At 47.3% G+C, this 15,183-nt stretch overlaps 1 protein-coding gene across 1 annotated transcript in view; it reads right to left on the bottom strand.

Moving 5' to 3' along the window:
• Positions 1–619: 619 nt before the first annotated feature.
• CASQ2 (calsequestrin 2) overlaps positions 620–15,183 on the bottom strand; it is a 34,415-nt gene continuing 19,851 nt past the window's right edge. The window contains exons 6-11 of the mRNA XM_083884726.1: positions 14,715–14,845; positions 10,199–10,244; positions 7,431–7,485; positions 6,644–6,744; positions 6,175–6,249; positions 620–2,433 (exon numbers count right to left, since the gene is read on the bottom strand). Of these exons, the coding sequence (XP_083740852.1) occupies positions 2,224–2,433; positions 6,175–6,249; positions 6,644–6,744; positions 7,431–7,485; positions 10,199–10,244; positions 14,715–14,845 (618 nt within the window). The 3' untranslated portion in view covers positions 620–2,223. The remainder of the gene's footprint in view (positions 2,434–6,174; positions 6,250–6,643; positions 6,745–7,430; positions 7,486–10,198; positions 10,245–14,714; positions 14,846–15,183) is intronic.

The following is a 15,183-nucleotide window of genomic DNA, read 5'->3' as shown; positions in this document are numbered from 1 at the left end:
CTCAGGTCAGTAGTTGTCCCTTAATCACAGGCCAAGAGACTACCAGAGGGCTAGTTCTCCCTCTTCTTGATCCTTACCAGTGTGGATGAACGAGACCTTGAGTCCTGCTCTCTCCCTCTCTGAGCTCCAGCAAACCTCTTGAGGAAAAAGCAGAGGACAGTGCTGGGCACCCTGTGTGAGTGGAAGAGAGGAGGAGACCTCCATGCTGAGAATACTCTGAATTTCAAAACTTTTGAAAGTTGTTCATCACGACAGAGCAACCAGTTGATTGTTCTCTCTGAATAAACTTTGTTCATCCTCCAGACAATCACAAGGAAGCATGGAAGAGCAAATGCTTGACCTGGGGGCTTTGCTGCCTTGTCTATTCTTCTAATAGGCTGTATCTGAAAAGCACATGTTGAGAGTCTGATGCTCAACAAGGAGCTAACTTGGCCTACAGTCATCTACCATGTTAGCACAGTATTCATTCAAGTGCACCGAGACAGAGAGAAATACAGCTCTGTGTTGGTCATACTGGCATTTTCCACCAAGGGGATGTGGCACACATGGGAACATATCAATACTTCAGCTTTTTTAGGCCAGTAGTTTCGAATTTCTATTTCAGGTAATGTAGAGAGAGGCAAAGAGACTGATCAACAGGCTGGAAAAAAAATCTGTAAAATCTTGCTTTGCAGTTCATCTGATAAAGGAAATATATAGTGCGTAAACCTTGTTTCTCATCAGGCTGATGCACATTTGTGTAACACTGATTTCTTTGTCCCTCACTGTTATTTTGCCTCACATCATGTACCTCTGTCCTAAGCCAGTATAAGGATGGTCAGAACACTGTTTTTTGTTTGTAGCAAGAGAGGAGATGTGTACGCTACCTATGCTAACAACCCTGAACAACTGGGGAACATCTTTATAAATGTATTTATAAAGATAAAAACATCTCTGAACTCTCCATTCATTGCACTACTGCCAAACATAAGAAGCCAAGACAATTGAAATCTGCCAGCATGGGAAAGCAGGGAGACCTAATGCTGCCACAGTGACCTGCACATGGATGGTGCTGCACTCACTCAGGGCTTTGTGAGTGACCCCCTTGACTGCAAACTGGTACCCTGAGCTCCTCCTCAGCCTGCAATCAAAAGCACTTCTCACATGGGATATCTCAGTCTCTAAGCAGGGAGTAACTGTGCAACTAAATACTCAAAAGCCAAACAGCTTGAATCCCTCTGCTGCTCATACCCCAACGCACCTCATCCACTATCTGTTTGGATAGATGCGTTCCCTCCCAACATCTTGATCATGGGAAAAGATGCAACACAGGCTTTGGGTGAAGAGTCAGCCAAAGCTGGAAGGTCATGGGGAGTAGGAATGCTTCAGGGTGGGCCCCTATGGATGTTTCCATTGGCTTGGCTCAGTGCCATGGTCTTCAGCCTTCAGTGGTTTGGACTCACATTGGGCTCAGAGCTGGACCAGCCTGTCCAGCAGTTCACGAGCTTTGTGGCTCGTATCAGGCCCCCTGCAGTGACTCCAGCTGTGGCCTGACCTTTCAAGAAGAAAGAGGTTCAGACAGGGGACCCAGTGTTTGGTTTTGCATTGCACTGGCAGACAAGAATATCCTGTCATTATGTGGAATCACTGAAAACTTTAATAGCATCCCTAAAACCTCCCTCCCCTCCCAAAGCATTTTTCTGGCTCTTAGCATGTTAGGGAGTACAGACTCCCGCAGCAGAACTTGCAGGATCGAGTGGTCTTGGCAGAGTAGCTGCAAAGGGCATTGTGTTTAATAAAAGGGCTAAACTTTACAGTTAGGGTTTTCCCTATGTCTTGAAGTGAGATTTGGTCTTTGGATGTTAAGTGCTGGGCTGATGAACACAATACAAATACAAACTGGCTCCCTGCGTCCCTCTGGCAGCAAGCAGGCAGGCACTTTTCTCCTGCCCTGGGACACTCGGGGCAGATTCCCTGCAGATTCCTACTGCCCTTACTAAGGAGGCATGATTGGCAGCGGTGCTGGGCGCCTGCAGGTGCTGCCCTCCATAGGGGCAGTCCTGGTGGTCCAGCACCGCTGGGAATCAGGCGAGGGGCTCCTGGCAAGGGCAAGGGCAGGGGGAGAGGGGCCGGGGAAGGAGGAGCAGCGGTGCTTGCTGATGCTCAAACAGGTCTTCCGATGGAGGGACCTGCCGCAGGGCGAGGGCTCTCGGGCCCCACAAGTCAAACTGCATAGAGTCACAGCTAGTCATCATCATCGTCATCGTCGTCATCGTCGTCGTCGTCATCATCATCGTCGTCATCGTCATCATCGTCGTCATCATCGTCATCTTCATCGTCATCATCGTCTTCAGTGTTTATCTTCCCAGAAAGCACGTCCTCTATCCAGTCCTCCAGCTCCTCAGCTGTGGGCAGGTCGTCATCATCTCTGATGTCCATCCAGATGCTGTCAGCCTGTGGGGACAGGGATGAGGGGTTAGCTGCCCTCAGGGACACGGGGAAGAGGAGGGGTGTCGGGGGCTGAGGGTTGGAGCACGGGTGGGATGCAGGGCATTGGCTCCCTCTTTCTACAGCCTGTGGACAGGCTCAGTTCAGCGTCTCTGTCCATGCATTGGGATCACCACTTTCCCCCTGGAGTGCTGCTGTGTCTGACCAGGGGCAGTGGGGCTGGGCAGCAGGTTTACAGGTGTGTGTGGTGCTGTGTGCCCTGACAAGATGTGTGCCCACTGCCCATTCCTGTGAGCAGGAGCATTGCCCACCTGATGCATTCCTCACTCTATCTGGACAGCTCTGTAGACCCCAAGTCTATGTAAAGATCTAAGAGACCTCTGCCACACCCATTGCATCACCCTGGTTTGCAGGACATCACAGTGTTTCCCTCCTTCCATCCAGAGCCCTTCTGGGACCTCTTCTTCAGAGCCTTCACGAGCCCCTGTCAGCACCCTTCCTCCCCAAGCTCTGTTACAATCACCTTTGCCTCAGGACCTTGCTCTGGACTCTCCATATGTGATAATGGTTCCTGCTCTTGGAAGACCCTTCCCTTAGGTCACCTCAGTCATGCTCCCATGCATGGCTGAGATGGCACACTGTGCATCTCAGCTGCAGAGTGCTGAGAAACACTGATGCCCTGGGATGCAGGTGCTCTTTCCCTCCAGCTTCCATAAACCAAAAGGGATGGGAGAATTCAGTAAGAAGACAACAACGAATTTGTGACTGTTACCCAGGGACAGCAAGCTTATTTGGTCTCTGAGGTCTAGAAATGAAAGTTTTCTTCTCTGCTTTGCTACAGGTTCCTTGGGTAAATGCCTGGATAAGCTCCTTTCCATTCACTGTCCCCCCTCCATAAAACAGGATCAGCGTCCTATTTTGCTGAGGCACTTTGAGGTTATCTCATTCAGCATTTGATGCTGCAGAAGCATCTTCACGTATCAGAAGATAACTACCAGCTTTTGCAAATGCATCCAACTCCTTTCCCTGTCTGTGGCACTTAATTCTCTTTAAATTATGGCTTGCTTAAAAGCCAGACCAATTTCTGCTCAAGGAAAGCTGTGTCTCCCATACAATATTTTCCTCCTAAATCATTGAAACTGTAATAAAAAAGAACCCTGGAGAGGCATGCAGATCTTGCTTCACTCAAGTGTTCATGTCCCTAACCTCAGGACTGTTCGTGTGGCAAAAGTGACACTTTTAAATAATGGGAGGAGGAGTGGCTCCATTTCACCTCGAGAAGGTGCTGTGCAAATAAAGCAGTGGTATTTTGCAGAGCATCATGGCCCTGGTCCTGAACCACAGTCACCACAATGTGATGAGCCAGTTGGGGCTGCTGGGAGGTCTGGTGTTTGCATTGGCAGGTTTTTACAAAAGTGATGAGGTCATGAGGGTTATGTCCACTGAAGCCAACAGCAGTGTTTATTTTCACTCTGTTGTGTAAGCCCCACTTTGTACCTGTGTAACTTGGCTGAATGCAGTGATATAACACTGAAATAACAAAATGAGCTCAATGTTTGTTTTAGATATCACCCACCAACCTGGAACTTCCTTAAATCTCTCTCGAGAAATAAAAAAAGGACTTAAGAGGAATGAAATAAAACCTGCAAATACTGTAAACAACAACCTGAAACATTTACTATATCAAAGCCAGATAATGCATAAGTTTTTACAGGTCTCTGAGTAGCTGCTGAATAATAAGGCATATGTTCTCACCTGATTCTGCTTTCTATATGATTCTCATGCTGCTGACAATCCAACTTCCATGAATTTCTATTGATTGCTGTTTAATGTAGCTTTGACATGACTTAAACATGACCAGTCACAGTAAATATAATGAAGGGAGATACTGTATTAAGGGCATAAGACTGGAGGACTTGGGCTCTCTTTCTGGCTTGTCCATTCGTCTCATAATCTTAGGTGACAGGTGCTATTTTGCCCCTTTTTTTCTTTTTTCTCTCCCTTAACAATTCTGCTAAGAAGCATCAACTCACTGGGTCTTCACTCTCCAGTGTCTGTTCCATGGGCTGGTGGAGTACTGCTCTATTACAGGCAAAAAGCTCACATGCATCCAGGGCTGAAACTACTCCCTGACTCCCAAGTCAGCTTCTCAACCCCTTGGTGGCATGAGCAAGATCCAGGGGCTCTGATTTCTTCATGACACCACTGCTTTGCCTTCCTCACCATGTCTCCCATCTATAGCCTGGCAGCATCTGTTATAACAGGAGGCACAACCATCCAGCTGCACAACCCTTGTACCCGTTTTTTTCTGGGATGATACAGGAGAGAGGATGTGGAAGGCTGGAAGCAAGGTCAGTGTTGACCCAAACCAGCAGCCAGCCCCAAACACTTGTCCCAATTTTAAGTCCCTTGCTGCTCTTTTCTGATGAAACATAAAGTGCACTTATGACTTAAATTTCAAACATGAAGTCAAGCACCAATTTGCAAACACTTCTGTGGTGGAGAGATTTCTGCTTCCAGAGACACTTACATACCTGCACAGGTTCATTTTAAAGAGATTAAAACAAACACCCAGCACTTAAACATTAAAAATAAACTAAGGTAATAGGTGAGCCAGGCAGGAGCATGCTGCATTACAGGCTCTCTGATCATCTGGACTGTCAGTGTCAGAAAGAGGAAAGAAAGATTTTTCTCTGTGTCAGGGCTGTGAAGCATGGTACATTGCACTCAGCAGCTCTCCTGAGATCTCTACTGGTGAGGGTCAGATGGGTCCCTCTCCCACCTGCCTTAAAAGCTCAGTGTGTGGGCAACATGAGATCAGTCCCATGGCTTTTTGGCTTGAAGGCAACCACAGTGAAAACAGGAACTGCTAGAAAGTTGTCCCAATAGCATAGCTGTGGCTGCTCTGGGTACTGTTGCTCCCTCAGCTGTGCCAAAGTAGCACCTGCCTCTGCAGGTCTCCCTCTGCAGCTGCTGCCTGTGGGTTGGTGTGGAAACCTTCACTGCCACCAGGTGTGGGGCAGGCAGGTGTCCTCTTCCCACCCAAATCCCCCCAGCAGTACCTGCACAGCAGTGGCTGAAGGAGACGAGGGCCTGGATGAACCCTGGTGCACACTCTTTACCACAGCAGGATCCCTTGATTACCAGTTTATGCTGTACTTCTGTTCAAGCTGTGTATTTATTTAGCTTTTTTCAAGCTGTGTAGTTTCTCCCTGTCATCTGTTGGGGACAATCTTTCCCTCCTACGCTCAAGCTGTTACCTTTTGCTTCTGTAGAAAAACACAGCCTCCTTTTTCTCCTCTTCTCCTCCCCTAGGCATGGCTTCCTTTTCCCCCTACACACACTTTTTCTTCACAAAGCCACCACACTGTCGGAGCAGGGAATGGACACAGCTGCATGCTGTGAGTTGGGGTGGAAATGCAAGGCCTTAAAAACAAAACTGGGCAAAGTTCTGAATCCCAGGCCACGGAGGCTGGTGCTGTCCTCAGCAGATGTGGTTTTTGTGTGATTTGGCAGCACAAATACACTCAGTCTAAAGCCCTCAAGCCCAACCTTTGAGGTATTAGAAACTCTGTGGCAGGTGTTACAAACTCCTGGTGAGTTCTTCATATTTTTTCCCCAGGGGAAAAGCCTGTTCTACCTGCACTTAACAGTGGAAATTCCACTGATTCCAGTGTACTGCAGGACCCAACCTTTCCAGCATCCTCATTTTGGGATCACTGAATTTTCTGGGCATGTGCTACTCACGTCTGTGACGTTCACCACCCCGATCTGTGGCCTGAACAGGTCGATCTTGAAGGTCTTCTCCCAGTAAGTGATGAGCTGCAGGAGGGAGACACAAGGCTCAGACAGGGGTGTTTGCAAGGCCCCATTGCATCAGTTCAGTCAGCTGGGCTGTGGAGCCAGGATGTGCACCCATGTGTGCACTGGAGACAGGAGAGGCTGAACACAAGCTTGGGCTGCCACACGAGGCAAAGGGAAGCGCGGACTCCCGGGCTGTTCCCAAGACAACGCCTCCTTGGGAGGCAGACCCAAACAAGCAGCTTCCAAGGGGATGGCCTGTGGTCCAGTTTCCCAGCCTTGCCTGTCCCAGATTCCCTGGAGCAATTCCTGCACGCCTGTGTGCACATGCACACCCCCCCCCACACACACCACCCCTCATTCCCAGCCCATCCATGAATTAAACCAAGAAAAGCCAAGAGTCTCTGCCGCTCACCAGAGGAAAGTCGTCAGGGTCAATCCAGACAATGCTCAGGTCGGGATTATCAGTGTTGTCCCTGGCAACCTGCTTCAGGATTTCCAGGAACTCAAAACCATCTGAAATGATATATGAGCCACTGCAACTCTCCTGCAAATGCACAGGCACTTTTTGCTTGTGGGGTTTCCAGCTTCCCTGGCTCCCCTGTGCACACAGGAGTTGTTTATAGTTCTCATTAAAATGCTGTCTCCCAGCGCTTTCTTTTGATAATAAGGCTTTTAATTTCAAGCATCCTCCTCGGGTATTGAAATTAGTTACACATGAATTAAGCCCCATAATCCTTCCATGGAGTGGAACAATGTCACTATTTTCTTGTGGTGAGGGAGCAACTGAGCCCCCAAGAGGCCAAAGCTTTCCAATTTGCTGATGGCTCTGAGAAGCACCGACGCCACGGCTTTTCAGGAGTTGGTGGCTTCGGGTTTCCTGCATGCCTATCCCACAGCCAGCCCTCAGCACTCTCCCAGAGCCACACAGCAAGATGGACGCAGAATTCAGGAGCAAATCCTGGTACTGGGGTGGAGGGAATGACTTTTTTTTCCCCCCAGGCAATCATCCATTTCTATCCAAAATTTGAGTCCTGGCTAACACACCTGCTAGCATAAACACCCAGAAGCATCCTGAGTCCCACCCTAATAGGCTGGGGCTCCCAATCCTGGCCATGGTGCTAAGCTCCACAGTCAAAGCACATGAAAATACGCTTTCTTGAAGGATAGAGAGTCACACAAGGAAGAAAATGGCCTCCTACCTGGGTCATCTTCTTCAGCAAAGGCTACAATGTGGATCCCCTCCATGTCATCCTCCTGGAAACAACACAACTATTACCGATGGGCCAGGGAGGGAGGACAGAGTCTAGGTGGTTCCTGGAGATGAGGAGCACTGGGGTGCCTTCAGAAAGGATAATTACAAAGGGAGGATTGACTAGAACCCCACTGAGAAACCAGAAATAGGAGCTGAGGTGAGGCTGATGCATGAAGGTGCTGAAGGGGGTAGTTTAGGTAGTGTTGCTGAAACTCTTCAGATAAAAAAATGAGGTGGGCACCATGATGGCAATAACCATCTGATGATGTGAGGCAAAAGCTTCTCTGCAGAAAAGGCCAAGGGCTCTCTAGCATGAGAATAGAGGCTCCCCCTTCATGCCTGAGGCCACCTACCCTCATAAATTTTCAGCTCCCACGGGGTGGTTTGAAAGGAAACAAGTATCTGCCACCATGCTCAGCCCCAAAACGTGCTCCTTTGGGGCTCACAATTGCCTCACAATATGAGAGGCAAGGTGGCTCATTTGGGCCCGGTTTTGGAGGTGAAGGGTCTGTGCTTTAGGTGAGGGTCTCTGTGAGCAGTGAGAGAAATTGAGTGGGGGGGTCATTTCAGGACTCCAGTGTGGAGGAGGACAAAAATTACAGCCTGGTGGATTACTTTTCTTCATGAAGCACATGAGGAACGATATTGGCAAAGGCCAATGGATCTGCTGGCCAGTTCATCATCTGCCTGCTATGAATGTCATCTCTGAATTATCCCATGGATCCGTTTCGCCTTCCTCACCCGCTGTCGGTCCCAGTTTCCATTTCAATTGGTTTTAATGCAAGAAAAAATTCCCATCTAAATGCTAATTTCTTTTCCCTTCTGAGCCCAGAGGTGACAAAGCCACCATCAAATACTGAAAGGGAAAAAGCCCCCTGAAAGATTAAGTGGAAAACATTATCTTTGAAAACAATAGTGGATGTTCAGCCTTTGTGGACATCTTCAGGGAATACGTTTTCACCAGGACATTCTAGGCAGATTTACTTGGGATCCAGACCACTTACATCGGGCAAATTTACATTGTTGCTTTTTCTTCATATTTGCCAGCAGCATTGTCAGACAGCAAAGTAAAAAGTATGTATCTATATGCCATATATAATTACACGCATATACCTATATAATGCAGCTCTATTCTGGCCTACAAGGCAGCAAACAAAACTGGACTAACTCCAGTGAAGGCAGTGAGGATGCTGTGAACTTGCAGTGAGATCAGAATCCAGCCCCTTGTCTTCTGTAGTTCTGAGCCCACTGCTCATAGCAGCGGCAAGCTCTGTATTCCCAGGCTCTTGGTTGAGCAAGCATCCCACCACTGGGAATTCATACTTTTCATGAGGCTATTTTAGACACGGTCAGTATGAAAGTGAAACCACTGCATGTGCAATTTGGGTATCACTGAAGCTCCATTAAAAACCTTGGAGGGGCTTTGGTGGATCTTGGAAGCTGTGTTCTATACAGAATCTGTGTTTCAAAACGAAATGAAAAGCTATTTTGCCTAAGTGACTCATAACTCCTTTTTCAGTTTTATTACCTCTTGCCTTGCTGTATTAAAGACTCCCAAGGTTTTTGCCACTTTGGAGTCCTGTGGCGTTTCATGTTACACAGCCAAGAAGGGGATATCTGAATGTTGTTATAAATGTGTCGAGCCTTTTGGAGGAATGACTGCATCTTCCTTAGTGTCTGTAAAGCACCTGTTCAGCTTTGTTTTTCAGCATTCATCTGGCACTTGAGAGCCCCTGACTAGCTTTTAACACCATATTCACTTACAGTGAAGGGATAATTTGTTATACATAATTTTTCTTTCATTTCCACCTTTCTCTTCTTCCCCACCCCTGCAGACCATGAGAGTCCTCTGTGTGTGATAGGGGCCAAAATGTGGGTTAGTTCTTCACAGTTGCTGATTTGCATCTTGCTTGCACTGTGAGAAATGCAGTCAATGCATGATCTGCTTTGATATCTGTATAATTAACTCTACTGTTTGCCTTCACTTCCATTTTGAATTGTACAACTGCTCTGGTACTTTTACAATGACATGTAGTGACAGGATGGGGGAGATTGGCTTTAAACTGAAAGAGGGTAGATTTAGACTGGATGTTAGGAAGCAATTCTTTACTGTGATGGTAGTGAGGCACTAGAACAGGTTGTCCAGAGAAGTTGTGGATGCCCCAGTCCCTAGAAGTGTGCAGGGTCAGGTTGGATGGGGCTTTGAGCAACCGGTCTAGTGGAAGGTGTCCCTACCACAGCAGGGGGTTGGAACCAGACAATCTTTAAGGTCTCTTTGAACCCAAACCACTCTACGATTCTGTGAGTTTCCATGAGATATCTACATAATCTCCATAGCTCACCCAGCGAGCAGAACACAGAAATCAGCCCACCAGCAGCACTGATGTCCCTTAGATGAGATGGAGCATCCTCAGGCAGGATCACTACCCAGGGCCCACACCTGCCTGGCACACACTGCTTAGCTTTCCCTCTTCTTTCTATGAAGCAAGCAGGAGCCAGCTCTCCATCACTGCTGCACAAAGCATTAGAGCACCCTGTTTGAACTGAGGCACTAGGCATGGCAGCTAAGGCTTTGCCTCTTTCCCAGAAGAGAAAGAGTAGCTTTGCAAGGAAGGAAAGGTAATGTTTTGCCCAGCCAGAAGCTAGAGCTCTTAAGGAGCAGTTTCTTCTTGGAAGCCATCAGGGGACACAATGGTTCCCACCACATGTGCTTACCCACGTCTCAAACATGTCCTCTGGGCGCAGCTTCCTCAAGGTGGCCCTGAAAGGAAGACAGAAACACTCTTTGAGGACACATCCAGCACTGCCACACATGACACTGTCAGCATCACGGGAAAGGTCACCATGGCACGCTTGGCTGGTGGCTGGAGTCAGCCACCACATTTTGAATGCAAGAATGGGGGCACTGTAGGTCAATTTATGCCTTTTTTTGTGGTGATAAAACCCTGCCCATGGCCCCATTGTAGTCACTGCATCCACTCTTTCTGCTTGGGAAGATGAGATGCCTCTCTGTGCTGGGATGTGCTGATGAATTAGTCCCACACATGGCAGACTGTTCTGTCTGTGCTGAGAGCATGAGACAACAGTCACTTTTGTTTTGGAGTCCCTGGGACATGCCTAGTGGGCTCTGTCCTCTCTTTTTCCTGGTTTCATCCCAGCATAATTTCAGAACAGAAATCCTTCCCACCCCTGCTGAAGCAAAGAAGACAGAATAAACTCTGGAAAGGAAATTTGGATCCTTACAACCACTGACAAGAAAATTTAAACCCTAAGACTGGTCAAAGCAATTTTTTTTTGAGAAGTAGTTCATAAAGGAAAAAAGATTCACAGCAAATATATTCAGACACATCTGTAGCAGGAAGCCTGTCAGAGAGCCTGGCAGGCTGAGAGTTGACTGGGGTGTTAAAGGGGCACCCTAAGGAACACAAAGCCACAGAAGACAAACACAAATAATCCTTTGCACTTCTGCTTGCTGTGGTATCAGCTGTTTGGGGAGGATGCCCCAGCAGAGCAGGTCTCCCAGGATGACCTAGGACCCAGGACCTGCTGCAAAGAGAAGTGTCAGTCTATGAGGTTTTAGAACATATTGGTAGGAGTGGCAGCATGTTGCCAGAACCAGGTGGAATAAGTGAGATGTGTAAGCTCTTGCTTCAGTTTGCCTCACAAACAGAACAATGGAAACAAGGGAACATTTTTAGAGGCTCCTGAAGGACCTAAGGAGCCACAGAACTGAGTTCCAGTTAGATCAGGGGAGGGGAATCTCCTGTGGATTAAAAACATTGAATATCATGGAAATGAATGGCCAGTTTTCATGACAGGTGAAATTACCCAATTAAGATTCATAGCATATTCTTTGGCATGATCATATGCATAGCATATCCTCACATAATCTGAAAAAGATGGGAAATAGGAATATGGCAGCATTTGCATATCACATCCAATTTTTTGGCAACCAACAAAGGCCTGACTATGAGTTGGTACAGAGGATCTCCTGAGACTTAAATGTCTGCATGATAGACAGACACACAGCAAGTAACACACTTGCAGAAAACCAGCCCTGATTGTACAGGTGCAGCAATTGGTTCTAAATTAGTTGTAATTAATTATTGCCTCTCAGGAAAGGGGCCCAGGTGTCACAAATTGAGAAAGAATCAGCTCCAAAGGAAAAAGGCCAAAAGAAGGTTGCAAATGGTTGGGAAATGGCCAAGGAGTAAAATATACTGTTATGACAGTGGACAGCTACACTGTGAGCCTCCACAGTGAAATTATGTGTAGTGCTGGTCATCCCATCCCAGAAATGGTATGGACAACTGAAAAAGGCACCTGGAAACATGGGAGTGGTGAGTGAAGGTATGGAGTGGCCTCTGTTTGATGAAGACTAAATAGATAAGAATTCTTTATTTTGTGAAAGAGGCAACTGAAGAGGGTTTTGGCAGGTATTCTGAAAAACTGGGAATGGTAAAGAAAATGTGAATAGCTTAGAACATGGCCAAGGTTCTAATACCATCAAGGTTGCAGATTTGATTCTCACACAGGCCATTCACTTAAGCGCTGCACTTGATGATCCTTGTGGGTCCCTTCCAACTCAGAATATTCTGTGATTCTTTCCCCATAGATTACCTTCAGTATTAATAATTGTTCCTCTTAAGACAAGAGTTAGTAGGAGCCCAGAGAAATTATTAGGTAGCAGGTATAAACTGAACAACTAAGAATGGTCTTTTAATACAATGCATATTTTAGCTGCTGAACTCATTACAATTTGGTACATTCAGCATTGAAACAGAAATAAGGTAAAAACAGCTATAGAAATTGAAGAAATAGCCGCTAAACACAAGATCAGGGATACAATTTCTGAACCAGCAAGTCCTTTCATTGTTGATGGTCCACCAGAGATTAAATCAGGTGAATGCATATTATTTAAGCATGCTTGTACTTGGCTTTTATGGTACTTTCCCTAGCTGTTCTCTGGGGGAAGCTCTTCGAGAAAAGAAACGCAGTGGGAAGGATCTGGCCACACCCACGTGTACTGATTGCTGTGCTGACTCTGGATACTTCCCTGTGTTGGAGGGGTGAGGCAAGTGGGGTTTGGGTAAGTAAGAGAGAGCAGAATTCAGCCCCCATGTCACTACACCACAATTGCAGAGAAGTGGGGGTCCAACCCCAGCATTTTGCATGGGAAAGAGGCATCAACCCAGAGGACTGCACCATGTAATTTGTACTTGTGCAACTGAGAGTGAAATCTGGGCTGAGACCTTGGAGTGGCAGTGACCACCATGCCCAGATGGACATCCATCTGTGCAGCCATGGATGAGTCACCCCACGGTGCTGAGCACCAGCTTCCTGACCTTCTGTGGAGAGGATGAACTTTCCCACCACAGCCTGCAGCTGCAAAGGGAAGTCTCAGCTGAGAGGCTGTGCATGAGCTCCTCCTGGGCACCTGCTTCAGCTCCTGTCTCGAGCTTGCAATGAAAGCTCAGCAAAATCCCAGTTTCTGTGCAGGGTTGGAGGAAGTGGTAGTGAATCATGCCTGAGCACAGTAGTGGGAAAGCTGGTTTTGGAAAGGCTGTTTAAGGCATGCCAAAGAGTCTGGGTACAGCTGACCAGTGGTAGCCCTTCCCAGTGATGTGGTGGGGCTCCTTTAGTGGGATGGAGAGATGGCTGTGGGTTTTTGCATGTCCTTCCTGCAGGAAATCTCCTGCTGAGCTGTCTGTAGGGAACCAGCACATGGCAGCTGCTGAAGTTGCTTCATTTTAATCTACAGATCATCTCCATGTCTGACTAATTCCAGCCTGTGGCTTTAGGTCCTTTACTGGTGGCAAGGCAGGATGAAGCACTTCTTCTCTGAAAAGCTCAGCATGAGCTACTGGGAACATATCAGTCACTCCAGGCTTCTTCCCCTGCCATGGCAGCACCTTGGAAGGTTTGGGATTTCAGACCTATGGTTTTATGGACCCCTTTTAATTATTTTCTGAGCTTTGGCACTTGCAAAATACATGGCCCACCCCCTTGCTTCTACCAAGCACCACAAAACATCTTGAAATATCTAAGACTTGGGGAAATTCCACTGCAATTTTGTGCTGATGAAGAGTTTGCCTTATTAGGATAGCATTTAGATGGCTGTGTTTAATCAGCTTCTGCTGCTGTTTCTTGACAAAAAGAGTTTGGGGAAAAGAAGGACTAAGGCCAAGAAGCCTAGAAGGTCAGCAAAGTGAATTGTGGGTACATGGAAGATAGAGGAGCCCTTCATATTTCAGAAAATGTAGAGAACTCTTTCTGGTGAGTTTCAAATTCTGGAGATGAGCTGTGTGAACACAGATCTTGAGCTGAGTCTGATTTGAGAATCCCCCTCTATATATATGGCCCTGCTTTCCTCAAACTTATCTGTCCCTTGATTGTCTGCTGAGAAATACAGTTGTAGGAGCAGCAGGTAGCCTGTGCCACTCTCATGAGAGGTGTTTCTAAGGGTATAAAAATACAGCACCTCTGGGAAGTTGTGCCCCTATACGTAACCCTGTGCTTTTTCCTCTCTGGTGACTTCCAGACTATTTTTGTAGCCGAGTCTCTAAACAACTGTGCAATAAACCTGCTGCAAAAAGCATGAGCATCCACACTCCTGCTGAGTCGATCAAACACTGCAGGTGCTCAGCATTGTTCCCACACAAGGTTCAACACAGCTGTGACTTCTTTTCTTGCCTGTGGTCAGCAGGAGCCTCTTAGTCCCTTGTGGCTCCTCTGAGCTTGGTCTGAGCTCAGAGACTGCCTCCAGACATCTGACATCAGGAGAGGGATACACCCATTAGTAAAGCTGTTTTTGGGAAGGAGGGGATTGGGCAGGATTTGGATTTGGCTTGAGAGGCCTTGGAGAAGGTCATCTTCTGCACAGACCTAAATGAAAAGCATGGGCAATTAGGGCAAGGATTTCACTCTCTACTGACTTCCAGCCTCACTGCTTTTTGAGAGAGAACTAACTAGGGAAGAGGAAGAGCAGGAGGAGGGAAGCTGTGATATCACTGTTCCACTGTGGTGAACTATGACTGCTGTGCAGATACTTGCACCTCTGGGAGTAGGAAAAAACCCAGCAATTTCACAATTTCAAACCTGTGTTGGAAAATCATCAAAAGTGGCCATCATCCTAATTTTTTTTGAGAGCGATGCCCTAGAGAGGCAAAGTCACGATGACAGACACCTTAACCCACTTCCCATGTCCAGGAGCATCCTGTGTGCTACATACCTTCTGTGCTCTTTCACAAAATCAACCAGCTCCTCTTCTGAGTAAGGCTTATCAGGGATGTGAACAGGCTCATCCATAAAGGGTTCATAGAAGTCCACCTCATTCATCTTTAGGCCCAGCTTCTTGGCGACCTGTTGCAGTGTAGAAGTCACAGGTGAGAGAGTTTGATGTGCCTCTTTGCCTACCCAGAGTCTTTGCTGATGGCAGAGCTGAGATCAAGGTGCTTTCTCTCGCTCTCTCTCTCTCAGAGCATGCACTCCTAGGAGTGGCCCATAAAATAGAATGGATCTTTCCTTGTTTAAAAACCCACTGATGCCCCCTACACTACTGGTGTCAAGCGGTGAGGCAGAGCAAAGCCACAGCCCAGGGCCTGCAGACAGAGGTGCTGGGTTCCAAACCCACATTGGGACCTGCCTCCATGCTGTAGAAATGGCCTTTTATCTTGCAACAGGGTCAAAATATCAATGCG

Source organism: Zosterops lateralis (genome assembly GCF_965231275.1).
Source record: "Zosterops lateralis genome assembly, chromosome: 2".
NCBI lineage: Eukaryota > Metazoa > Chordata > Aves > Passeriformes > Zosteropidae > Zosterops > Zosterops lateralis.
This window is presented reverse-complemented; position numbering and strand designations above follow the sequence as displayed.